General features: G+C 42.4%; 1 protein-coding gene across 1 annotated transcript; it reads right to left on the reverse strand.

Annotated features, from left to right (window-relative positions):
* Positions 1-6,029: 6,029 nt before the first annotated feature.
* Positions 6,030-25,901, reverse strand: LOC142950037 (noelin-2-like). Its single transcript, XM_076091944.1, has 8 exons — positions 25,758-25,901; positions 20,113-20,262; positions 17,539-17,694; positions 12,676-12,895; positions 12,093-12,199; positions 7,751-7,927; positions 7,489-7,662; positions 6,030-6,350 (listed from the first exon to the last, which is right to left on the reverse strand). The coding sequence occupies exons 1-8, from the start codon at positions 25,899-25,901 to the stop codon at positions 6,030-6,032; spliced, it is 1,449 nt and encodes a 482-aa protein (XP_075948059.1).
* Positions 25,902-27,230: the final 1,329 nt, after the last annotated feature.

Here is a 27,230-nt window from a genome sequence, read left to right on the forward strand (position 1 = left end):
GAAAGTGCATCCTCTTAATGCCGGCAGAAGGGTAAAAGTAGATCGTCTCTGCACTGCAACCGCGGTTACACAGGAAACATCTAAACCAGATGTAAACCGTGTGTACCAATTTGTTATTTCACTGCTGCAACACTGCTGGTTTACATCACCGCTACCACACAAAATCCCCAAGTGCATCAGAGCCCCTCAGGCCCGAACGAGAGAATTTCAACCTGTGCGGCACCGTTCCTGCACACGACGCGGCCGACCAACCAAACGTCGTCGGTGAGGTCGTCTGGGTTTGGATAACGACGCCCGCGGCTTCCCATGGAGGTCTCTGAAGAGATGATCCAAGTGACAATACCAGCAAGTCTGACAGGTTTCTGCGTGCATGTGTCTGAGGGTTTACCACTGGTAGTGCAGCTTGATTCTAATTGGCTGGTTTCCCCTCCCCGATGTGCTCTGACTTCTATTAATAGAACAGCAGCTCGGGTGGAACCTGATGCCTCTCTTTTCTCCCTCAGACCCCCTCATCCTCTTTGTCGCTCTTTTACACCCTGAATTTTTCTCCTACGTTCAACGAAGGAGAGCAAATGATCTGCCACCTTTCTGACGTCCTCTTCCTCCTCCTCCTCCTCCTCCTCCTCCCACCCATTGGTGTCCCCCTTCCAGGCTAGCTTTCAGCCTGTGTCCTTGTTTAATAGGCTGATCCCTCCGTCATTAATTAGACATGATCACGGGCCATGTGTCTCACTGTGCTCGGCTGTGTGTTTCGGCTGCGCATCCCTCTCCTCTTCTGTTTCCCCCCTTCCATATCAGGATTTCCTTTCTCAACAAAAAGGTCTCTCATCTCTCCTTCCTCCTCACTTTACCTGTCCTCGTTCTGTTTTCTTCTCTCCCTCCTCTGTCCCCCTCGGGTGGTCTCCTTAACAGCAGTAAATTATTCATCAGGCAAGATATCCGCCCAGGAGACCGAAGCCAATGGATAGATGGACAGATAGAGATGAATAAATAAAGAGGTGAAAAATGATATATCAGGCAACGTTTTGTCTGAGGATGTGTGTGTTTGCACGTAAGCCGTGTGTGTGTGCGTGTGTGTGTGTGTGTGTGTGTGTGTGTGTGTGTGTGTGTGTGTGTGTGTGTGTGTGTGTGTGTGTGTGTGTGTGTGTGCATGACTGCGTATCCCCCTGTGTGGAATTCCGGCGGGTCTTCCGGAGAAGCTCTTCCACGATGCAGAAAATCAGAGCCAATGATGGTGATAGATGGAGAGAAGGGATCCTTGCAGCAGGGACAGTGCCAAGGCGACTGGGGCCTTGCCAAAGGCAGCAAGGAGGTGGGCAAACGAAGAAGAGGGAGAAAAGAAAAAGAGAGAGAAATAACCGTATATAGAAGCACAAAGGGATGGAGGGCAATCGAGCTAAAGTCTCAGGGAGTGCGTACAGTCTGCCAGTGCAAAGTGAAGCCAACAATATTCTCACTTGTGTCACAAAGCAGACAAACTTGTTATGTAACGCGTCTGCCACGATAACATCACACTGCAATACTAGACATGGACTTGTCGTTTACTGTGTGCAATAGGCTGCAATGAGACGTCGCTGAGAGAGGAGTCCCGAAACGTACTTTAATATTGTGTAAATAAAAAAATTTAAAAAGCAGATGTGGGCTGTAATTGGTTGATACATCGGCCAAATAAAATGTCTTAATACCTTCGGAGGTTTTCTGGAAAGAGTGATGTGATTCGGTTCAATGGAAATGGAGACAGTGTTCAATTAATGCACTTAGTAGCTAATCTAGAGAGTATTTTAGTCAGTGCACAGCAGATCAGCTGAAAATGTATACTGCTGAACTAGGCATGCATACAATTCAGTATATATGGAAAAATAAAGTATTCCAATGATAAATAATAATTCTAACTTGGCACAGTTTAAAAAGAAAAGTAAATTCTTCTTGAAATCACCAACTAAACAAATAAAACAAAAAATAAAAATCGAAACCAAATTGCATTTAGGGAACTTTCTATCACCCAAACCAAGATATTAAAGGTAATACTTCAATTATGGTAGTTTGATGGAAAATTTTAAACACGCTAAAAGGATGACTATAAGACTTAAGGAGGTGGTGATATAATAGCACAAATGAGGAAAATAAAAGGTGTTTATCATTTTTTTGTTCTTGGTTTTAACTGTTCGTTGTAACTTGAAAACAGTTTTGATGCTGCTACAAAAAGTGCATTTTATGTCTTTATCTCAATTTCAATAGAGCTGCACCTACTAAGACCATGTTAAAATAAATAAACAGTTAGAGCGGCTATAATCAATATTTTAAAATGAACTATGAATCGAAGGACTACTTGCATGAGAAAGGAGAGGCCTGTAGCGTTGAACTCAAAGAGAATTCTTTCAGCCCGTTGAACTGGCTTTATAGTCAAAACTTTGTTTAAGCTCATTGCTTTCATGTTTCTGGACTAAAAAGGGTTCGAAACAACAACTGTACACTCCCTGCTCAGCAACAAACAGCAGACAGACAAAGTTAGCAACAAGCTGGTGAACATAGTGGAGCATATGGCAACTAAAGAGAGATATTTCTCTCAAGAGATGCTGGAGACCAAAGACCGAGCAAAAAGGAGAATACATATTGGACTCACATCAGTCAGGTATAGAGAGAGACACGACTCTAAAGGAATGCTTAGGTTACTCTCAGCGCAAATAGGCAACTGTTTGTTCGCAGTCTTGACTTATAATAGTCAGTTTTCTTCCCAAGTGGCTAGAAACATCAGGTTTAAGGCACAGCGGCATTACACTTACGTGCTGTGAGTATTAGTATCTGTCTCCCATTCACATCAATTGAAGTCCGTACTAAAGAGTAAATCAAGCATGCACTTCCTGTTTCTGTGTGTCCAGCAGGTCCGAGCTCAGCATTTTTTCCAATTTGACCTGTTGAATAGAAACACCGTGTTTGGAAAACGGAGAAATCAACATCCGACTGGTGCGTCATCATCTGTTTTTGCACAATATAACAATACACAACCGTACAATGTAAAGCAGACTACAAGCTGTCGCATTGCTATGATTATAGAGCGACGTCAACATCTTTCTTTCCAGGGCTGAGTGAGGTGTAAATTTAAATTGAATTGATGCAGAAGTTGGTTAAAGACCAGCTCCGTCAATTCTTACAGTACGACCTTGACGCAATAAAGAAAACCTTGTTAAGGTGCTTGTATAAGCGCTGTAATTATATGAACGTCGCCTCGTTCTGGTTTTAATCAACTAATTACTGTTGTTGGAGAGGAAATGAACAGGGGCAGCAGGTTCACACCTGGTCTCTCTCAGGGCTGTTCAGGAAATCACACACTGAAGAAGTAGAAGTCAGCGGAGCAGGCCGAGGAGAGCTGCGACTCTTTAAAAAAACGTTGTGAACTTCACAGTTTATTGACATATGAGATTGGATTTATTCCCCTTGGTACACGGATTATTAATGTGTCTGCACGGAGAAGTTTCGATTCATTTTTTGTTAACGTAAAAATGTCATCATTCTAGTAATTAAATGTCTCTAATTAAACAACGAGGTAGAGAGAAAACCAAGTGGAGGATGTTTCATATCTGACCCGAACTTCAGGACACAACATCATTACAGTCACCATGGCAACAGAATGGCCATTAGTGATGTTTTCACAATTACATCCACACATAGCCGAGCTCCTTTATTATCCTCCGTCGCTTTGTTTCGATCCAGAGATTTTATCCCATCAGTCTGTTACACCTGCCGCTTCTTCTTTGTGTCTATAGGTCTTTTGTGTATCTACAATATGTGCTGTGTGTATCTGTGACCTTGTACGCTGGTCTATGATAGTGTGTGTGTGTGTGTTTGCTGGTTTCCACCAATAGTATCGACTAATCTCTGGGGATGTTACCCTCCGTTTTCAGGGCATAATTGCCACTTAGACAATAATGAGCATTTTAACCTTTGCATCTGTGCTTGAACCAAAATCAAAACGACGGTCTCCTTTGAACTGGGATCCTCCATAACTCTACTTGGATCTATTAGCCTCAATGAAAACATCATTACACAAAGAGAACATGCACAGTAATTAACACTGATCCTTCGATTGTGACTTCAACGAGAGCTCCAGCCAAAGACACAAAAGCTATCTTTTATGTGACGCGCGTCGGCAATGGGACCCCTGTGACAAAACTACATCGACTGAGAGGTTATTGATGCTTTCCCGAGGTGAACGGTTTAGACGTTTGCCGTGCTAAACACAGCTGATACTTTTCAGCGTTTGGCAGTTCTGCCTGGGGTTTCTGTCGGGCACGGGGCCGACTCGCATGAGACAGTTAATCTCTATTTGAGCTCTTGGGCCGAGCAATGCAGCAACTGCACACAGTGTTTGGTAAGTGTTTATATCATCATCTAATGTGAAACACCAGACAGAGCTGTGCGTGCTGGGCATTGATTCACCAAGTCTTCAACCTGGTAGTCAACTGTGAGTGTCCCTCTACACTCACAGTTTTTTTCTACTTTAATAATGTGCTTTGTCGTGTTTTGCTTCATATTTGTAGTCGTGTGTCAGAAGAATAGCTGCCAACAAGCACGAATAGAACTTTTGTCTCCCGAGCCTGGTGGACCGTAGCAAAGGAGGACAAGCTTCAGTGCTCGTTTAATCTCGTGCAAAACGCTTTCTCAGCCATGACTTCATGCATTTTTTTTGGTTTTCTTTTGGTTTGTTTTTTAGGGCAAAACTTCCATCCATCTGACGACCGTCCACCTCCATATATGTTTTTTTCTGAAGTCCAGTTTGATTTCTGTGAGATCCCAAGTCCCTGTAATCACCACTCTGAAATCATTCAGCCAAGTGTGTGTGTGTGTGGTCCTGCGTCTTGATTAAATCCTCTGGTGCGTTTTTACGATTAAAGTATTAAAAATAAGTTAAACATGTCGTTCATCCTGTGGTCTACCATGATTTTTAAAGGGTTACTTAAGTTGCCTCGGAGGTGGCACAAGTAACAAAAGTCTCCTGTGTTTGGTGAACGCCACAGACTAAAGAAAAGACTGTAACATGATCGACTGCAGCAACTGTGGCTATTTTAAAGGTGTATTGTAAATCCCCCTGCCCAGAGATTGGATAGTGTTTTGGTGTTATACGCGCCCTCTGTTGGCATTTCCTTTCCCTTTGTTTTGTTGTTTTCTCTCACCTCTCAAGACCCTGACAGTCAAAGGAGAACACCTGAGCTGATTGAGTCCAGATGGCAGAGTAGAGGAAGAGAGAGAGCAAGAGAGAGAAAGAGAGAGCGAGTGTTTCGGTGTCATGGTCTCTATTTGAGCCATTGTTAAAAGGTTGTAAAAGAGACTCAAACCTGTTTTCTGCCGGGACAAATTAAATATTAAAAACAAGTTAAAAACCTCCCCTCTCCACCCTCTCTGCTCCGAAACAGAGAAGACAGTCTAGACAAAGTTTGACAGTAATGTTTATTGAATGAACAACCATGCTGACTGAACACGTCCACGATCACATCACAAACCCAGAATATCTCCATCAGGTCCTTCGTCGGAGCTCGAGGTTTGAAGAGAGTTAAAATTCGGTCTCGAGCTGCATTTATTTTTATTTTTATTTTGGGATGATACGACTTCAACTTCCAAAATCAATTCTTGAGACACAAGTGGAATGAAACGCAACAGAATATGGATGAGCGTGAACTGTCTGATTTCTTTCCATCAGCGTTTCTGGAGCAGAAGCGGTTAATTTTCCTCTTCATTGTGATGAATACTCTTGACTGTGACCTTTAGGCGTGTGTTCCACAACTGAGTTTTGTGTTTAGTTATCAGCTCAGTGAGCTGTCGCAGTCTTCAAGTCATTCAAATTCAAACTCTGAAAGCATTCATTTTCCTGTTGACGTGAATGGCCATTGAGTGTGTGAGTGTGTGTGAGTGTGTGTGTGTGTGTGTGTGTGTGCATTTGTGCGTCGTAAGTTGCAGTATCCTGTAATGACCCATTGCCTCCGTCTCTACAATAACTCCCTCTCTTTTCTTTAAAACATTTACTATGCGTTGATCTATCCATCACTCCTGATGACGTGAAACAGTGTGACGTTGTAGAGCACCTGGTGTCCGTTGTTCCAGGTGTACAGCGCTCTCTCTCTGGGGTTGTAGTCCATCATGCTGATGTGGGAGTACTGGTTGTGGAAGGGGATGTCGGTGTACTCGTACGTGGAGGAGTTGGTGTGGTAGGCGAAGTGTACTTTGGCCCCGGCCAGGTGGGAGTTGGTGACATAGAGGGTGCCGCAGATCATGAAGGCCTCCCCTGCGCTGCGCTTAGGAAACCCCGTGTCCCAGCTCCGGAGGACTTCCAGCGAGCGAGAGTCCAGACGACTCACCTGCAAACAGAGAGCGACTGTCGGTCACAGAGATCGCAAGATCATAAAACAGTTCACATGGTTTTAAAAAATCCAATCAAAAGCTGATTGAAGAGGTAAGCTGCTGTTGTGTAAGACAACAATCTTCAAATTTCCTGTTAATACCACGTTTGTTGAATTGAATGAGAAGAAGACTTTTGCACTTAAGGCAAGGCCAATAAATCTGCCCATATTGGCTGACTGTAGATATATCTGTATCGGCACATATGCCAGCTGGTAAGCAACAAGCAAATGCAGTGCAGAAATGACAAAAGAAATGTTTATTATCATCAATGTTTATGTAATCAGGCTCGCAAAGCTTGCCAGACCTGCTGTGCCTAGTTATGAAGCTATAAGTGCGTTTCCATCCACATGTTTTTCCTGCACATTTGGAATATGCAAATTAAAAAAATCCCTGAGTGGAAACGTTGAAAAAAAGCTTTTACATTTGGCTGAGGTGGAAATGTTGGTGTATCAATAAATGCAAAAATGCTTTGTGAATAAATCATGATGTACACGTGACTTCAATGTCTATTGATTGTGTTTTATTTTACTCGAACCAAATCTTTACCCTAAAATGTAACGCTTTACATTATTGTATTTTTTCCCCATTTTGTCCCCAACAGGAAGGCGAGTCCCCACAATGTGATTGTGTAATCAGGCTTATGTCCACACAAGACCAGTAAAACACACACACACACACACACACACACACACACACACACACACACACACACACACACACACACCCTTCTTGTCCCCTAGGTAAACACACAGGCTTGTAATAAGAGAAAGAGAAAACTAGGCGTTTACAGTTTATTAAAATCATGTTATGTAAAACTACAATGCACCTGGTGTTCATTATGATAAATTACATTATTCAACGCAGCAATCTGCCTCAGCTGTTTTAATGGACTTTTAAAAACCCTGGGAGTGTACGACTTTTAGAAGGTAAAGCAAACCTGCTGACAGCAGTAAGTCCAGACTTGAACAAACACACCAGTGGGTTTAGATTTAGCTGGTCAGTTAACATTAAATGTCTCTTTTTTAATATAGAGTGAAAATATTATCTCCATGTTTTTTGCTGATTATTATGTTTAGTTATCACAAGAGACTGTACCATAATGTTTCCAGCGTTTGGGATGGAGGTGTAGACGGCCCAGAGTCCCATCTCATCAGCCATGAGGTCGATGTCAGAGGATCCTCCCCAGCTGTACGGGAAGGTGTTGTTGTATCCGGCTCCACTCAGGCTGCGCTGCAGCAACACGCTGCGAGAGCGGAAATGGTACTGAATCTGGAAAGACAAGACGCATGCATCTCTCACTCTGGCCATCTTTCAAACTGTTACTTCTCCTGCGTTTCCATTCCAGCCAGTCTCCTACCAGGATGTTGCTCTGGTGTTTGTTGTAGTAGAGCGACCCGTTGTAGACCACGTGGCCGGTTCCTGCCCAGGGATGGGTCAACAGATGCTGCACGAAGTTCTGCCCCTTTGTGAAGTCCCCCATGGTTCTGTACTCCAGCACACGCCTGCCCTTATAGTAGCCGTCCATCGACCACACCTGATGGAGGAAGAAGGAGAAGGTTTACCTCTGATCTTAACTCTGTATGCGGGATGCTAAAGTAACAATTCTGTTTAATTTACAGAGATCCGTAATGGTCACCTGCCATGCTCCCCAGCAACTTGATTAGATAATGACATGGTGTTTGGCTTTCGGCTGGTACTCAGACGGCCCACCTTAAGCCAATGAAATCAGTGACAGAAAAGCATTTAACTGACCGAACAGCGGTTGTCTAATCATAGCTTAGCAACCGTGACACGGCACCGCAGGTCTGTCGGGCTTTTGATTTCTCCACATGCTAAAGAGGTGTGCATGGGGCTGCAGTGAGAGCGATATTCGATGAGTTTAGAGGGTTGTGCTTTTTAAATAGTTTTTTAAAAAACAAAAAATACAAGCAAAAGTGTCTAATGTAAGCTGGCATACCCGGAAGTAACCTAACCTGCAGCTAAATCTGAGATTTTAGGGTACTATTAGCGGCTCTGTCTTGCTCTTTATTGTATTTGTGAAAATTCAGCAACCCCAGCCAAACCCGTTACACAAGATAGTGTTATGTTTGTCAAACACTCAGGTCACCCTCAAGGATTTTACTCTTGTAAAAATGAAAATATGGAGATCAAAGAATAAATCTGTGTTGCTCCAACAAGTAGGTTATGTTTTACTATAATGAGCATCCAAACAGAGTTCTGTTACATCCTTATCATTACTGCATTATAATACAAGATTTCTTTTATTTCTGCATGAACCATCAACTGCTGAGGATGCTGAGTTTTTATTGGGCCGTGCAGCTTTAACCTCAGTCTTTCAGCGTGATATCATGTGTGTAGCCATCAAGTCCATATCTGTCGAGTCAGTCGGAGACCGTTTTCAGCCCACACGGAGTTAACATTAATTAGCTAACAATGGCTAGCTACACAGCTAATAAAATCTGCTAGATGGTTCTCTCCTTCATTGTCCATAACCATCAGAGAACCCTGGAGGAACAAAGAGAGAGGACGAAGGGGGGGATTGTGCATCGCCAGCATAGAGGATTAATTACCCAAAGAGGGACATGAGGTGAAATAGATGAAAGAAAAGAGCAGAAAGTGCTGGCGAGAGAGAGTATTATTGGTGAAAAAGATGCTTGTTATTCTCTCTGCAAACAGAGAAAAGTCGAGGGCAGAAGAGATGGACCGGATGAAAAGGACCCGTTTTTGTCGTGGGTCAAAGAAAAGAAAATCTCTCCTGCAGTGGCAGCGCCATTTTCAAAATTAGAGCTAATTTGTCGTTGCACTATTTAAAATTCATATTGAATTAGAAATCATTCAGACAAAAGCAACTGATTGCAGTGATTCTGAGGGCCTTCAACAGCAGTGTATAAATGAGACTTGGATTGAGGTTTGCAATGACAATGAAACAGACTGATTGCTCTCTCTCTCTCTCTACCACCAGCACTCTCTCCTCTAAATACCACCAGCTTCACCAGCTAATCTCATGACGCTTTCTCTGTTTTAATTCCCTTTAAAACTGTGTTTCAAAGGATCTGGAGTCCCTTTGTTTTCTGGCGGCTGTAATCGTCTCCCATTTGAATGCACCACATGCTCTACATAAACAAGCCCCAGACACCGATTATACAACGAACGGCGCGTTCTAGAAAGTGAGCAGGGAGTGTTCTTTATTTTTGTTGAAATCACACCTTAGTTTTTACAGATTGTTGCACCGTTTTCTTTTTACTCCTTCCCAGTTGGCCTGCTCCCATACTCGCCTAGAGGATAGATTTAGTCTGTCCTCATACAATACTTGCATGCCGTGAAGCGATCTCGTCGTGGTGAAACTACACTGTAAAAGGTAAACAAAAAAATCCACAGCTCTCATTCTGTGCTCATATTTAGTGTTAAGTTCAGCTTGTCAAACAAATCAGGTTGGTATCATTGCCTGTGCTATGTTTTCTGCTACCTTAGGTCACTTTGACACCTGTAGTTCAGTTCAGCTGATCCAGAACAAAGAAAAGCATTACACATTGCTCCCCTTTAGTTCTGGTCTGGTTTGCGTTATACTTTTGGGTTTAACAGTAGTTTGGGCTTTTGAAACCTTGCTAAAATTGTGCATCTACTACAGCAAACAATTGCAACTTACTTCGTTAGCTAGTCATATGCAAATGTACAATCCTACTAGATTATTTAGTAACGCTGAAGTCATGAGTCTATGTGGGTCACAGAGACTTGCAGTGCGACAAGCAAACTGAATGGAAATTTTAAAAAACACACATGTTAAACTAAAAATGATAAGATGAACAATTTCTAATCCTTACATGTGGCATTGTGATACTTGATTTGTCTAATTCAGACTGATAAAGCCTCATGTCATCTTCAGTTGAACGTTTGTCACCACTTTTAAACAGGACTGCAGATATTGTCCCTTATTTCTTACAGTGGAGTTACGCTAGGAAGGGATCGCTTCACGGTTAGTATGAGGAAGGATTACAGCAACAAAAAAAACTATCTTTAATGTTTACTGCAATATGTCTTAAAGTCTTTTCCCCTCTCCCTCTCTGTTGTTTTCCTTTGTCATCGCCTCCCCATGCTTCTTTCAAACCATCCTGCCTGTCTGTCCCGACTGCTGCTCGTTTGATCAACCTTCTCCCGCTTCCCCCCTATACTCTCTTTGTTTCTTCCTCTTTCTGTCCACCCACTCTTTCATTTCCCCGTCTCCCGTTCCTGCTTCCCACCTCTTCACCAAAAGGCCCCATTCTCTCTCTCTCTCTCTCTCTCTCTGTTCTTTGCTGTGTGTCTCTCATCCTCTCTCTTCCTCTCACACTTTCAGCAGAGGCATCTTGAGAGATCAGGGGATATCCACACCTCAGCAGCTGTTCTCAAAGACAGCGACAGGTGTGAGTGCATGCGTGCGTGTGTGTGTGTGAGTGTGTGAAGTACAATGTGTGCACACAGTCACACACTGATGAGCTAATGAAGAATTCATAAATGCCAAACTGGGACCCTGTGCAGACACTGTAGTCATGGATACCAAAGGATGGATGAGAATGACTTACGGTGTGTGTGTGTGTGTGTGTGTGTGTGTGTGTGTGTGTGTGTGTGTGTCACTAGTTTCCAAACAGCTTTAATTGAGAAGATACAGGTTGTCCTGCCTGGAAATTCACTGATAGATTTATATGATTTCTTTTTTTTGTCAAACAAAATATAATAAGAAATAAAAACATTCCTCACTTTGTAGCTTAATGTCACCGGCTTCCCTTGAAAACGACTTGCAGTCGTTGCTGCGTCACTCGTAGTGTGAACGCAGCATTACAATCACGACCTTATGAAATATCAACGGCTGACAAAGTCACCTGCATGTTAGAATTATTCACAACAAATATTGTTTGGATTTGTGTTTATATTTCTTGAGAGAGAAAAATTGCTGCAATAAGTTCATTGCACAGACAGTGTATTCACAGCTTTCGTAAGAATGAACGGGGCTCCATCTTCCAAAGCGGTATCCAGTTCTCCTTTATACAATTGATAGAGGAAGTTAGGCCGCAAGGAAACACACTATGCATTAAACTAAATGTAAACATAAGTTTATTTACAAGAGAACGCCACATAGTTCCTTTAAATGATAAAAGTGATTTCAGCAGATTACAGCTTTTTAGCTTCCCTATCTTGTTTATGATACAAATCCAGAACGACCATTTACTGGATGTGTCTAGTACACAACATTAACTCACAGAGAGAGGAAAAGCTTCCTATTCTTTGGACAAATATGCAAACAGACACTGGGACCAGGAAAGAGCCCCAACCCATAACTGTGACAGGCAAACTGGTTGAAGGCAATAACTGGGCTACTGCTGCTCTGTGCGGCTCCTTGTCGTCACCAGGGAGAAGCTCTAATAGGGAACAGGCAAGGGTCACCATGGCGATATAAATCACACCTGGCAACTGGGAGACAGTCTCCTTGACAACTAGCTTAATATGCGCCCGAGTGTGTGCGTGTGTGTGTGTAGGAAATGGGTGAAGCTTGTAGCGAGTGAAGACAAAGTGGACTCTGGAGTCATGTTGGAGAGGAGGCAGAAAGGCAGAAAAATGCATTAAGAAAAATATAGAGCTTAACTACCTTATGACCACATTTACAGCGCCTGCTTCACTTGTCACGTACACACACACACACACACACACACACACTGTACGCCTACCCTGCTGTCGGAGCTGGGAATCATTGCGTCAGTCATCCAGGAGCCAAAGCGGGACCCCGAGGCTCTCACGGTGATTGGGGTACTAACTGCAGTCAGACGACCACAACCTGTTAACAAAGGATGGACAGAACACGTCAAATCTGAAATGAAACGTTGAAAATATAGCGAGTTTTATATTTGCATATATAGTGAAGATTACGGAAGGGAAGTAACAATGCGCACTCATATTTTCTGGATTGGAGTGAGTGATCCTGCGTGTTAAGGTCACCTGGCCTGCTTGTTTATAATCTTCGTTTGATTTACCAAAACTTAATGAAGTCTATTCAAGTAAAATAGGTTTGTGCCAAAAAGATTTACTGTTAAAGAAATGTGTTTCCGTACCAAAAAGAGTCCACACAGTTCATAACGCCAGTTTTTCGTTAACTAACCCCGGTGACATCAACAGGGAGACTTTTTCATACATGTTCTATATAATCTGTGGCGTTAAACCCCTTAAATACCTGACATTTCATGTACTCTCCTATTCAACCTCATGACCTAATTGGAAGGCAGCGCGAGTACAACTTTTTATTACCGTCCGTACCAAGTTTGTTCATGCAGCTGTGGAGCCTCGTCTCCAGCAGTAAAACCCTCTGCTGGAGCTCCTCGTAGTCGTACGCTCCGACCTCTTCCTGAATGGCTGTCAGGATGATGGACAAGTTGAGGAGCTCCAGCCGCAGGGTGGCCAGCGTCTGCAGGTCCAATCTGTACTGCTCCACCACTGACAGAAGGGGTCGTAGCTGAGACATCTGGCCCTTTAACTCCTGTGGGCGCATTAAAGACAAGAGGGGAAATAAGTTAGAAGGGAAGATGGATTTGTCCGCACTAATGCAACTCTGTCTTTTTGGCTGAGGCAGCTCGGAGTAAAGGCACCGCTCCTTCACAGCCATCCGAGGTAGTTTATGTGTCTGGTCAGGATGCCCTCTGAGTGAGACTTCTTCCCTGTGGATGAAGAGAGCACAGAAAGCACTCGAGGTGCTTTCCATTCAGCTAATCAGGCTTCCTGTCCTCGCTCCTCCATCCTGCAGCCTGTGACCCACAAATTGATCTGCTGAGGAGGCTTCCACAGGAAACGCAGGATTTTTCTATGTGGACGTTTGTTTGTTTTGTTTGCTTTTTTTTTACCAGAAAGCAAGTGTCTGGTGCAGTGTTTATTGAGCTGACAGGAAACATTAAGAGAAAGATGCTCCTTTGTGGCCAACAACATTATTCTAAAATGAATGTCACTGCATGATTTAAAATACTGTAGATAAGACAAACTACTTGTGGAAACAGGAATAACAGCACCAGCTGCGACTCTGTTATTCATTATTCATAACATTTTAAAAAAGGATTAGTTGCTTGTATAATCTGAATGATGATAAAAGTTCTCTTGCAACTTTGGCTCTTTTTCTTCAACAGCTCATTTTGTTGTCTTCTTCAAGTGCACGTCGGCTCATTCAGGAGAAATATACAGACATACACTCCTTTATATCCACACTGTTATTGTTGTCCTATAATTTCAGCCGGAGCCTGAAAAGTATCAGACTTACTGTGTCACATAGACAAATAATAGAAAAGAAATCTATAAAGTAACTAAAAGATAAAGTCTTTTTGTATTGCTGGTAATCCATCGCACACTGAAAATACAATAGATCTCTAATCAGTACTGGAGCAGCAGTCATCAGCTGCTTTTCTTTCAATTTCCCTTAATTATTTCTAAAAAGTACAAAACAGGTTCCCACTCCCAAATCAATTAGACTGTTCCTTCAACCAGCTTTCAATGTCAGAGGGGAGTGTGTTTCAGTGAGGCATGTCTGACGACAGGTAGCCACCTGGTGCACCATGTTGGGAATACGTTGATTGACACTCATTGCTGGTGAAAAGTTAGACTTTAACACGAAACTGAAGGACTATCGCATAATGGCATAATCAGAACATATGAGCATTTCCTTCCTGTGATTAACTTTCACACTGAAAACCGAAAGAATGGATCTAATTGATTTGGGTGTGCACACCTTTTTCTTTCTCCTCTACTTCATTATCTCCACACATTGGAGAGTTGAAATGCTGTCATGAGTAATTGCTGTCTCCATCCTCGCGTCTCTTCCTCTCTCACCCAACCCCGTTGGGAGGAGCTCTGACGCGAGGAAGAGACGCAAGTGAGGGAAGCGAGGAGCCAAGTTAGCGAAATGGAAAGCGCCCCCGGGAAACGCTGGAGGGACGACATATCCCATCTGGCCCGGGAACGCCTCACAATCCCACGGGAGGAGGTGGAAAATGGGGATGAAGGAAAGTACGCCTGGGCTACTAGTTTGCTGGCACTGCGACCCAGATTCTCTGTTTAGGTCTCGACACTTTGACGTCTTTTCACCCTCCAAAAACAATTTCCCTGTGTATGAAGAGGGGATTTGATATGGAAAAAAGGGAAGGATTAAAAGAATTGTCAAAAGAAGACAAACACCTTATCATCTCGTCAGAACACCTCACACCCGCGCACACAAACACAACAACACATCCAGGAAACAGAATTGTCAGTCAGTCAAACACTTTATGAGTCGAATCCCTCCCCTGCTATCTTCAAATCAGAACCTTAATACTTGTTCTGAAGCTTTATTTTTGGCATCCATTTCTACATGTCGTAAAATAATAGTGTGAAAATGCTGTGAATACTTGGCTGACCTTAAATTTGGCCACTTCATCCTGACTGATTGGTATTGGCATCATTATTTGTGTGTAATTGTAAGTTCATTAATATGCATTCAAATCAATCTCTCGCAAATGCTGGAAATGTCACGGCCTGTTAAATAGTAAACACTTTACCTCGTTAATCCCTCCCCTGCCACGTGTCCTCCTCCTTCATCTTAATCTCTCTCTAATCTCTCCCCTCCGGTTTCACTCTTTTATCTCTCCCCCTCTCTCTGCCTAACCTTTACCTCCCCTCTTACTCCCCTTTGCTCAGTCCTCTCATCCCTCCCTCCCACAGGGGAAAATGGTAATAAGCAATAAGCCATGTCTTTCTCTCTATTTGCTCCCCGTTTCGTTTCCCGTCTCTGAAGCCCTCCATCTATGAGCCCATCTTAATCTCTCTCTGTTTGACCTCCTCTTCTCCATCCCCCTTGTCCCCCCCCCCGGGATAAAAATACTGTTTAGTTATTGATAAATTTACTGTAGCTGCACATCGCATAAATATTCACCAGTTCTGCCTCTCAGTGCAAAGGCAAAAACTTATGACTGTGAAAACCCCCAAGGAGCAACAAGCGTGCGTACACACACACCCGCACACGCGCACACGCACACACACACACACACACACACATAAGCTAACTGCAGAAAAACTTAAAAACAGACCCCAGAGCCCTGTGATTTTGTTAAGAAGATGCTCGGCAAAAGATGAAAGCCAGAATGGATTTATGGGGAGGCAGAAATGCTCTCTATTTTGGGAAGTAAGGGGTTCTGCATGTGTTTGTTTGTTTGTAGACCCCTTATGGAGCCTCTGTCCAGTTCATATGGCATCTCTTGTCTTTAAATACTTGATATATTATTCTATAATGTTTAGGGCTGGGTATCGTTTAGAAAATGACTACACTAGTACCAATACAAGTACCCTTAAAGTGATACCATTACCAGACGCCACAGACATGTATTAATGTAATTGGGCCAATCACACGTCGCATTATGAGCGTGCAGTGATTGGCAGTGATTATCCAGATCTGGGAACAAAAAGGATCAAAAGCAAGTATTGTTTAGGTGTTTCATTCCTTCTTGGGTATATTTTGGTCGATACCCAGCCCTGATAATGTTGGATTAATGAGCTTCTAGTTATGTTAGCTGTTTACAGTAATATAGCTAAAGTCATCAAGCGATTAGCTCAACAGCTCTGGGGCAACCAACGGAGACTCCAGGAAGTTGCTGCTCCCGGCCAAGAAATAGTCCGATGCGTAACACCCACTAAATTGTTTTTTTCACACTTCAGCATTTGTACAGATTAAACAAACATGTTTATCAGTTAGCTTTAGCAGTCTAGCAGGCAGATTTAGTTGTTTCCCCCTGTTTCCAGTCTTTATGCTAAGATAAGCTAACTGGCTGCTGGCTGTAGCTTCATATTTACCATACAGATATACTGTATTTATGGCTTTTCTATTTTTGACGCCACTGGAGTTTAGTATCAGCATTAAAGGATATAAACACTCAGTACTTACTGAACAAGTAAGTTATGAGTGAATTAAAGTGCAGAAGTGAATATGTTTGCCTCCTTCCTCACCGAAGGCAGTGAATTTTGGTCTGACCGCATCATTAAGCTCATTGTGTGATGTCTGGCCAAAAATGTTTCAGGGACCCAGTAAGCCCTGAATTGGCGATTTGCACATCAAAAGAACTCGAGACATCTAGTTTAAATACGGTCTAAATTTAGTTGAAAATGACTATAGTTAAATGTGAAGCATGTCCTCACTAGGCTGAAATATAGTCATTGAAATGCTGTTAAAACAGCTATCAAATGTGACCTCGATATCCCAAAACTTTTTCACTTTTCCCCCAAATTCAGCCCACTTTTCACATTCAAGTCAAACAAGACATACATCTCCAAATCAATGCTTACTGGGAAAGTTACATGCAAGTGAAGACAGTTTACAGGGTTTTACTACCCTTTAGTTCAGTGTCATTAGGAGTCCTCAGCTGCCACTATAGCAGACATTAAACCAGCAATGACACAGCTGATTTAACTGTTTGGATCATTCGCTCCTCGTTCCTCAGATCCACAGCCTTTCATTCTCTATAGCTCGAGAGATAATCTTCCACTTTCCTGCCTTTTTTTTTTTTTTTTTGCAGTTGGCACAGACGCCTGCCAGCGGCATCATGGCAGGAAACACACACTGATGAGATTAATACTCCAAATTTAAGAGGTACAACACATTTAGATTTCCCTCAATAAAAGGCAGCTTATTCAGCCTTCTTATCTTCTCTCCTGCTAATTTAAAACACTGACACCAAACTGAAAAAAATTGTATGATTTACATGAGCTCCCTCTGCTTTTTGCGTGTGACTATTATGTAAATGTCATCACTAATATTAAAATGTGAGATTCATTCCAGACAGATTCTTTTTCTTTTGAGACAGCTCGAAGTCTTAATGTGTGCAGTGATGCTGCAGTGTTGCTGGCACCTTCTGTTCAAGGACGTGTAACACTTTTACACAGCGGACATGAAGCCAGCGAATTGACAGCTTCAAGACAAATTTCGTCCCCTTCATGAAGGATGCTCGCGTGTCTGAGCGCAGGCAGGAAACTTCAGCTTGGCATGCGTGAAATCAATGTTTTCACACCAAAGGTTATGTGTTCCCTACAGCGACTGTCTTACACTGTGTATGTCTGGGTGTCTGACTGTGTGTGTGTGTGTGTGTGTGTGTGTGTGTGTGTGTGTGTGTTTACCTGCAGGCCCTTAGCCGTCAGAGCGCGGGGGTTGGCGACGTAAGTGTGTAAACGTCCGTCCACTCCTCTCAGCAGGGGCTCAGAGTCTCGGACGTACTGCAGGTCTCTGGATGTCCGCAGGTCTACCACCTCCATGGACTGACTCACATTCTGAACCTGACACACACACACGCGCACACACACACACACACACACGGTTGATATGATGAGTGATTATTGTGATTATCCTGCATCACCAGAAATGCTTATGATTGGTGTCGGCTGTTGCTTGATTACTGCCACCTGTTATTTGTTTCCAAACACCTGTTGTAGTTCAATATGGCTGTGTGTTGATTTGATGGAATATTTAAAGGGTAGGCCCACCCAAAGCTGCAAAAAGACACATTTTCTTACGCATGATATCGCACGTGCAAATAGTTGTTTCTGTCCCATTGAAATAGAAAAAAAAATGGAATTTCATGTGTGCTACTTATATTTAGAAACTCCCATTGTCCCCGTTATTTAAGATAATCCCCAGAACACAGATTTATTCTTTAGAGTCTAGATATTTCATTTTAGTTTCAGATCATTTCTAACATGCTGTGTGTATGCATGTTCTTGATATGTGCATTCACTACAGGTCTTTGGATATCTTATAACTAATTGTAATAATACTGTTTACTATCTGTTTTTGTATATAAATTCGATGTGAGTTTGGTTATTATGTCAGTGTGACGATATTGACTTAATTATCTAATCAACAAGATTTAGAGTCATCAGCCTTCCTATTGGCTCTGTGAGGCTTTACTTTAGTTCAGCAGAGCTTTGAGTTTAATGCTGACATGCTGATTTTTAGCATGAAAATGTTCACCATCTTAGTTAAGCCTGTTAGCATGCAAACATTTACAATACATACTATACAGCTGAGGCGGATGGGAATGTAATCGGTTTTGCAGGTTTTTGGTCATAAACCAAAGTTTGACCTGATGGTGGAGATAGATGGAAATGTAAGGGGTCCCCGACGTTATAAATACTTTTCCAGTGGGGAACTTGAATATTAGTTGCACATCTTATGAGGAAAGAAGACAAGTTAAGTTAAGGCACCAAGGAAAGTCATTAGAGTTCATCATCTGGGAAGCACAAATCTTAAAACTGTGATTCTGGAAAGACACATTACTGAATTTTGAGGATATCTTGTAAAGCTGTGAGCACTACCAGAAAAAAAAACTCCTTCCATCTCAATTTCAAAGGGGAGGCGGCAGAAACCTCAGGGACAGATGACTAAAAAGATAAACAAATAAAAAACAAAAGAGGTGTGAGGAAATGTGTCTTTGGGTTATACGTGCATTCTGTGTTTGGGCTCAACCGACCCTTTGATATTATTGGCTCAAGAACATGATGCAAAGTCACACATATCATATTTCTCTTTGAAGAAGCTTCTCATTAGATCCATTTAACACATGAAATCCTCACCTAGTCTGCTCTGAAGAAACAAACACTCCCACGCTTCTCCTCATTAACCACACAGAAATGCTAACAGATACTTCAGATCTCTTTTCATTTTCAATAGAAAAACAAGCATGAAAAAAGAAAAGAAGATAATCCAGTATAATAATGACCCAGATAGTGATATAGAAGTGATATACAAGCAAACAAACACTCACAAAACCCCCAAAACCCACACACACATCTCCCACTGTAACACATGCCAGGGCGGAAAAATCTAAGCAAAACACGCGTAAACCCTTACAGTAGCACACACACACACACACACACACACACATTCACACTCACAGCAGGATCGAGGTGTCACTTCCAGAGACACGCTGAGCTAATTAAGATTCATAAATACAGAAGCCTCCCAACAGGAGGGAGGGAGGGAGGAGGGAAGGGAAGTTATTTCAGATATAGTGTTCATCTTTTTTTATTACTCTTTTCGCGTGAGGTGAGGACAGGGTGCAACACCAGCAGTGACTGTAAATAACCCTCGTGATGTTATTATCGTTAGTGTGCCATGGTTCACCTTTTACTTTGGCGAGAACACGGGATGTATATATCCTAATCTGTGTGAGCCCTGCAGTGGTGCATGCTTTGTGAAATGTCTGCCCGGTCTGATGGTGTTCAATAATTCATCAGCTTCTGTCACAAATCACTTTTATTTCCCTCTCAGGACGCACACATGCATTGAGAGAAACGTGCTGACGCAGCCAGATGCATATCCTCACATAAATGCACACATACATGTATATGAGCTCATAAACATTCATGCATACAGATACTCATACAGAGCTGCATCTTATAATGTGGATCTGTCAGTTTGAACCCTTCTTTTGCATGTTGAGTGACTGGGAGTCTGTAGAGGATACAGCTACTGATGTATCAGGGATACATCTGTCAGTGAGGCCTGTCTGTTCATGTGTGTTTCTGCAAGTGTCAAAACAAAGAGACAGTCCAGTGAATATTTCATTCCAGTATGCTGCCTTTCTTCTGTGTTGCATCGCAATGTTGACCAATGAAACATGCAGGGATGCACTCAAGAGTCAAGGGGGAAACACAAACAGATGCACACACACACACACACACACACACACACACCTGTTCAGTCAGCAGGCGTAGTTGTCGACTCCGAGGGTCTCGTTTGCAGAGGTTTCGTGCCGGAGCGACCACCGTGCAAACACACCTGCCGTCAGGATCTGAAGCCGTGCTGTACACCTGCCAGCCCTCCTCCGAGCCCGGGTACAAGCCCTGCACACAAAGCAGCTCTGCGTTAATGAAGTCACTGCAGGAGGACCATGTCAGCCGTGCATTCGACAGAGGAGAAGGTCAGCAAAGCAATATAAATTAAGGGGTTTATTATTTGTTTCTTTGTTTTTGTCAAAAGGTCACATTTTATTAATGTTATTTCTATTGAATTAAAACACACCCTTTTGTAAATGCATTTCAGTCTGAGTTTTACATTCTACATTGTAAACAATACATTTATGGCCTTCAATCCATTTTCCTGTGATATTTCATACTGTCTTATCCTGCTAAAACAATAAGTGGAATGTGACGTCACCATGGAATCTGGGATTTGATTAAAATTAACTGAGAAAATAATCAATAGCTTATGCAGAAATTTTTGTCCCCAGCTACCTCTAAATTATTGGAGCTTGATTTGATCTGTAAAATCTAAAATGTGTCCATTTCCGTACAGTCACTGTGACCCAAATGAGACAATTCACTCAGATATCACACTGTATATTAAATTAAAGTATGCTTCAACCAATGCGCAAACACCACCAGCTCCATGAACTTTGGCAAGCTTGTAATGGAATATGTTGCCCTGAATCACATCCCTCAGGACCTGCTTCCCTTCAGGCGTTCAACTCTGGTACAGTATGTGTTCAAAAGGCACATATAGCATCAGTATATAGGAGTACAGTATATAGAGGGCAAGAGCAGGAATAATTTACAAAAAGATCTGCGTTTTTATATGAACGTGACAATGTAACAGAAATAACAATTAGAGTTAATAAGGCAGTGAGTTATGCGGTGCTTCTTTGAAGCACAGATGAAGTGACTAATAAAGCTATAATTCAAGGTCCTTGAAGTGGTTGTCCTATTTTTCGTGTTTGCTGTTTTTTTTGTTGATCTGTTTTTCGGGAAAATGTGTTTTTCAAAAAGACCCAAATGAGTCATATAACTGAAGCAGTTTCTCTTGTGCTTTTTTTCGAACACACATTTGCTCAGCATCTCAGCGTGTTATTCAGGTCAGGCTGTTGTTGGAAGGGTGGACAAATATTTTCCTTTAAAATGTTTCTGTCTATTTCTACCTGAGCAGGATTTCAGGAGCTCTTTACTGGAAGCATATTGTGATTTCAGTGTCCATTCATTTTAAAAACAAGAGTGCATGTTCTTTGCATTTTATTGTACTTGGCTGCATCACAGACAGCTGTGTCTAAATCAGATAGTTGTTGCAGCTAAAATCGGCAGTGACGTCGCCCCCCCCCCCCCCACCCCATTCCTGTGTCCAGGAAAGCTAGCAGCAGAGCTGGAGAGCTTCCACCCCCCCCCCCCCGCATCCACAGACGGAGCTGCTGTTCACTCTGGCAAAAAGTCACCAGCTCCCCAAAAAACCAAAAAAAAAAAAAAGATTTCTACCCGACTCACAGTCCATACAAATGCACAACTTCGCTTCTACTCTTGGCGGTACCATTGCATTCACACACTGAATACACATTTCATCGACAGACTGCATGGTTTCTTCTTTTCCTTTGCACAACATAAATTGTTGTAAAGCCTAAGCTATTTCATTCAGTTTCCTTTGAGTTCCCTCTGGTTAACAGTTACACTATATGTCTAGGGCTTTTATTGTGAAAGGTAAGAATGGAATGAGTAAATCTGGTATGTGCTGTCTCCTCTCAAGGCTTCATGGGTTGAAGCGTTTTCCTATGCACACAAAATACTTATTCATCTAAAATGTTAGTGAGCACTTCCCCTCTGCCAAGATCACCCATCCATCGGACAGGTGAGGCACATCAAGACGCTGATTAAACAGCACGATTATTATAAAGGTGCGATTGGGCTCGTCACAATAAAAGGCCACTCTGAAAAGTGCAGTTTTATCTCACAACACAACGCAACACGTGTCGCAAGGTTTGAGGCAGCGTGCCATTGGCGAGCTGACTGAAGTAATGTCCACCAGAGCTGTTTGCCGTGAATTAAGTGTTAATTTATTTCCCATTAGCCGTCTCCAATGTCATTTTGACAATTAGGCTGTAAAACCAACCAGCCTAACACCTCTCCCCTCCCTCCCCTTGTGGCGACCAAAAAAAAAGCTTATCTGTAGCCCTAGTCACAGTTCAGCCCCTGATAAATCACTTTTTTAAAGACAAGAATATACATTTCATTCACACCTGTGTAATAATCAGGCTGTCTAATCAGCACCTTGATATGCCACACCTGTAAGGTGGATGGAGGATCCACCAGGCTGCTGTTTTCAGCAAAAAAAGGTTCTAAAAAAATGATTGTACGCTGCCGGCACAGCACCAAAACTCAAACAGACACAGTTAGCGGCTAGCTGGTGAATATAGTGGAGCTGCATTCAGCAGCTAAAGAGCCACATATTTCCCTCAGGAGTTGGCGTTGGAGTAGACCAAAACCAGAGATAAAAGAGAGTGAATATTGTACTTGAATGTATCCAGTGGCACACCTCCAGTTGAATGCCAATGTGTTAATAAGCTGACAAGCTTGCAATATCAAGTTAAAAAGTGATAGGATGTCAGTGTTGTGCTTACAGCTTGTTTACTTTGCCTCCATGTAGCCAAATCCGTTATTGCAGGTTTGAAATCTAGTTTTTGAAACTAAAACGACCTTCTGAAAATTGAGAACACGTAAATTCGAATGGTTCTCTGTGTGAAATATTTAATTTCTATAAACACACTGGTATTTAAATATCACAATTAGGTATCTAGTTGGGAGAATAGTGCAAATACTTTTTTAATGAGAACAATGTGCGTTTGTTGATGTGATTTTCAAGGCTGCAGTACACAGCAAGACACAAACATTTATCAATGGTTCTAAAATACTACCAATGTTATATAATGACACGCGTTTCTTTTTTTTCTTTTTTGGGGGTTTATTTGGGACCTCATTAGGTGACAGCAATAGTTCCCTGAGGTCTAAACAACCCATTCATTTATAAAACAACTAGGTCTTCAGTTTGACCTACTTAACGGCAGTGTTAACATTTAGGAACAGTGTAAAGGTACGGCTGAGCTCAACCTGACACGCACCAGCCTGTCACAGTAATCTGTCTCAGAAGCTGCCCTACAAACCCTGATAAGGAATAACGAGAGAGGAGGACGCTGTGAGGATTGAGACGCGAGAGGGGGTACGGGAGGGGGAGGAGGAGGCCGGGAGGGAAACGTCTGATAAATCAATCAGCTGGGTTTGGTGTGGTAACCTTGAAGTCCCATTTACAATAGAGCTGACGGTGGCAGGGGGGGGGTTTCAAACAGGAGGACGTGGATGTGATGAGAATGTAAGCATCGTTTGTGCCTACTGCTCGATGTAATTAAACAGAGAAGGACATACGGCACCTAAGGGCTCATTTCACACAAGGGAAAAATTATAAAAATCTACTCAGGCGGCTCAGCTGATTGTGATCAGAGCAAATAGAGAGAGAGTGCAGAGAGCTGAAGGAGCTAAATCCCTGCAAGAATTCAACAGACGGTGGTAGAGATAGGACAACGTACAACAATCAAAAACGTGTAACAGCACACAGAAATCGAAATGTCTCCATGTTGTCATCAACCAACACTTGTACCTCAAGAAGATAAGCAAATGTTACTTTTTTTTTTTTCAATGAAAAATAAAAGCAACACAACCCCGGCTGTCTTCTTCATTCTCACGTGGGCCTGAGCCGCTGCACTGAATGCACCACATGACAGGCGTCACACTGTTTCATTGATTAAAAATGAAATGTAATGTGAGGAATAATTCAACAACAACTGTCATGATGGCAGAGAACTCGGCCGCAAACTGATTTTATGTCGCATTCAGTTAAAAAGAGATATTCGAATAGTTTGAACCCGTGTGTGTTTTTTCGGAAGGACATCATTTTTGGCCAATTTTGACAGCCCTTTTAATGCTAAAGGACCTGATCACTAAGATCACTAAGTATTACGAATGAGAGCGCATGAAACCTAGTTAGCAAGCAGGCAGTCTAAACAGTCCGCTTAAAGTAATGGATAAATAATCACAATAGAGAGCTAAACGTAACGGATACATGCTAAAATAGATCGCTGAAAGTAATGGATAAATGGCTGAAATGCATAAAAGTAATGGATAAATGGCTGAAATGCATAAAAGTAATGGATAAATAGCTGAAATGCATAAAAGTAATGGATAAATGGTTGAAATATTGAGCTTAAAGTAAAGTATTAACAATTGAAATACTATAGTAGCTAAAAATAATGGATGAACTTGGCCAAAACAACCAAAACAAACTCAATTGCATGAAAAGAATACTGCAACAATATCCACTTTTATATAATCATAAGTGGTAAATAGCACCTTGTTTTGAACACGACGGGTGGTGCATGAAGGAGACAAAAAAGGGTTGGGAACCACTGATATATATATATTCCTCACTATACAATGTATATACTATATTGTCTGTGTATTTATATATATATACATACTGTATAGTAAATTTTCTGTCTATCATCCCCTGACGTGGCCTGAAGTAGGAACGCTGTACCTCTAACATCTCTGTTCTCAGCCAGCTCTTGTGTGTTTCTGAGTGTGTCTGAGTTTGAGTGTCTACTTGCATGAGACTGCATGCACTTTGCTGAACTTGCAAAGTGCCACCACATAGCAGCTGTGAGCTGCCTCTCGAGCCAGAAAGCTAAATCATGCAAAGCCCAAGCGTGCACAAAAACACAAACGCACACACAAACCTGGGTTATATATATAAGAGAGACCTGTATGAGCATTGGTCCAGCACCAGGGTGTTTCTAAGGCAACAAATTGCTGACTGTCCCACGGGTGAGTCAACCTTCCCCAGGAGAAATATCACCCCAGTAAGTCAGAGAGAGAGAGAGAGAGAGAGAGAGAGAGAGAGAGAGAGAGAGCAATCCTATTACGTGTGTGTGTGTGTGTGTGTGTGCAGTTGGTGCATACTGTACATGTGTTCTTTATGACTCATATAAACAGAAGATTATTTACTTATTAGTGCTATTTATTCTTCATATTGGCAACACACTTTTGTTCTAAATCTGTTCCTCTTAGCATCTCTTCTTTCTTCTCCTCCTTTGCTCTATTTTCTGCACCAACGAACACATCAAATATCTGCTGCATGTTGGCTAAACCTTCCTGAATGTGTTGATCCCTAAACCCGACTCGATTTCCACCATAATTCTAGAGAGTCTTCGCTGTTTTGCAATTTCTCTAATACAATGCAAAGAATGTCACATTAGAGACCTCGTGCAATTATATGTTCAGAGAGTGGATGTTGATGTGTACGAAACAGCTGAATGACGCATGCGTGCATGAGTGCACGTTGAAAGAACACAAGATAACTTAAGCTGCTGGTGGAGAAAAATATCTTCCGTTCAACTGACTGACTCCTTCATATTTAGAGGATGCGAAAGATGAACTTCTGGTGACCAAAAAAAGCATTTTTTGTTTTGTTTTGGAAAAATAATTATTCACACAATGTGTTTGTCTGTAGTGTGTATATACAGAATACATACGCTGACGATCCGCTCATGTGTGCCCTCAGAGGAAATGACGGTTCCATTGAGTCCGACCAGCGATGGCAGAGTCTGGGACATCCAGTTAGTTACCATAGCCATGGTGCTGAGCACCGCGCCAATCTTTAACATGGGAACACTCATCCTGACACACGCATCCACACACACACACACACAAACAAACACAGAAACTCTGGCTGGTTCTCACACGCAGTCCAAACTCTTCACAGCAGTCATGCTAAAAACCATGCGTACACAACATGATGCTACAGGTAAAACCTTTCTGTTCACGCCCGTGAGTGTCCAGCTCCAGAATCCCCCCAAAAAAACACAGCCAGGATCGTCCCACTGCTGAAAGTCTTCGCTACTGCACTGCCACGGGTTAGAGGATAAATCCTGGAGCACAAGTCACTCCAGATGTGTCCATGTGAAGACGCATCGAGTCCAAACATCCAGCGCTCGGCTCAGGCTGCAGGAGACGCTCCTGGACACCGCTGGTTAGGTCCCACTGATCTGTGTGTGTGTGTGTGTGTGTGTGTGTGTGCGTGTGTTTCCTGGACTCCTTCCTTCCCCTGGCAGTAAGAAGCTGTGGCTGAGCCAAGCGCTGCTCTCTCATTTATCCACTAACTCTCTACCTCTCCCTCTACACTCCCTCCCTTCCTCTCCCTCTCTCAGACACACTCGTCCATCTCTCCCTCTCACTAATGCTCTCGCCTATTCTCTCAACTTCTCCATCAAATGAGCACATTCTCCTCCTGAACAATGTTCCCGAAAATGAACAAGCGGATAATATATGAAGTAAGGCAACAAAAACCTGCTTATCATTTATCCTCTTTTCTTTTCTTTCCTCCTTTTCCTGCCCACACTCCCTTTCTTCATATTTCCCTGTCCTCTAATTAGTATTTTCCTTTATATTAATTAAATGCAAACGTCTACATTTAAGCACAATGCTCTCGTCTAGATTGACCTGTCCCTGATCTGTGTCTGATGCAACAGTGCCCCCGTGTGGCCCGCAGTCACATGTCCCAAGTTTAAACTCCGTATCAAGCTGTTTCACATTAAATTTAATCAAACTTCAGATGAAGTACAAGATGTTCAGATGATGATTCATTTGATCTGTGTCTGCAGCGTTTCCACGGAGACAACAAACTCTCAAAATAACATCCAGCCAGCCAATGTGCCACTAGAGTATTATGGGGTTGTTTGTATGTCGACCCGCCAAGGGACTGCAGATCAAAAGGAGCTAGTAGCTCTGCTGCCGAGGTGTCCCAGTTCCACACTACATACTGAATGTATGCAGCAAGCACTATACACTTATTTTCTTAGTGTGTTGTATTTGCACTTAGTCTACAAAAAATGAATAAATTTGACTTTATTCTGTCAGGAAGTGACACAATGCAGGCACGGATGCATCAAACTGGAACTTTATAATGACAATGCAGATTCAACTTCCCAAATGGAGCTGTTTTGAGT

Source organism: Anarhichas minor, unplaced genomic scaffold, assembly GCF_050575085.1.
Source record: "Anarhichas minor isolate MPS153535 unplaced genomic scaffold, ASM5057508v1 ptg000014l, whole genome shotgun sequence".
Lineage (NCBI taxonomy): Eukaryota > Metazoa > Chordata > Actinopteri > Perciformes > Anarhichadidae > Anarhichas > Anarhichas minor.

What these genes read in the sequence shown, in the direction of transcription:
- LOC142950037 (XM_076091944.1), bottom strand. Translation starts at nt 25,901, where the DNA reads ATGAGTGTTCCCATGTTAAAGATTGGCGCGGTGCTCAGCACCATGGCT. An exon ending in TGACGGCTAAGGGCCTGCAG is followed by an intron (nt 12,896 to 17,538) that starts GTAAACACACAC and finishes ATGCGCCCACAG; the next exon opens with GAGTTAAAGGGCCAGATGTC. An exon ending in CAAACGCTGGAAACATTATG is followed by an intron (nt 6,351 to 7,488) that starts GTACAGTCTCTT and finishes CTCTGTTTGCAG; the next exon opens with GTGAGTCGTCTGGACTCTCG.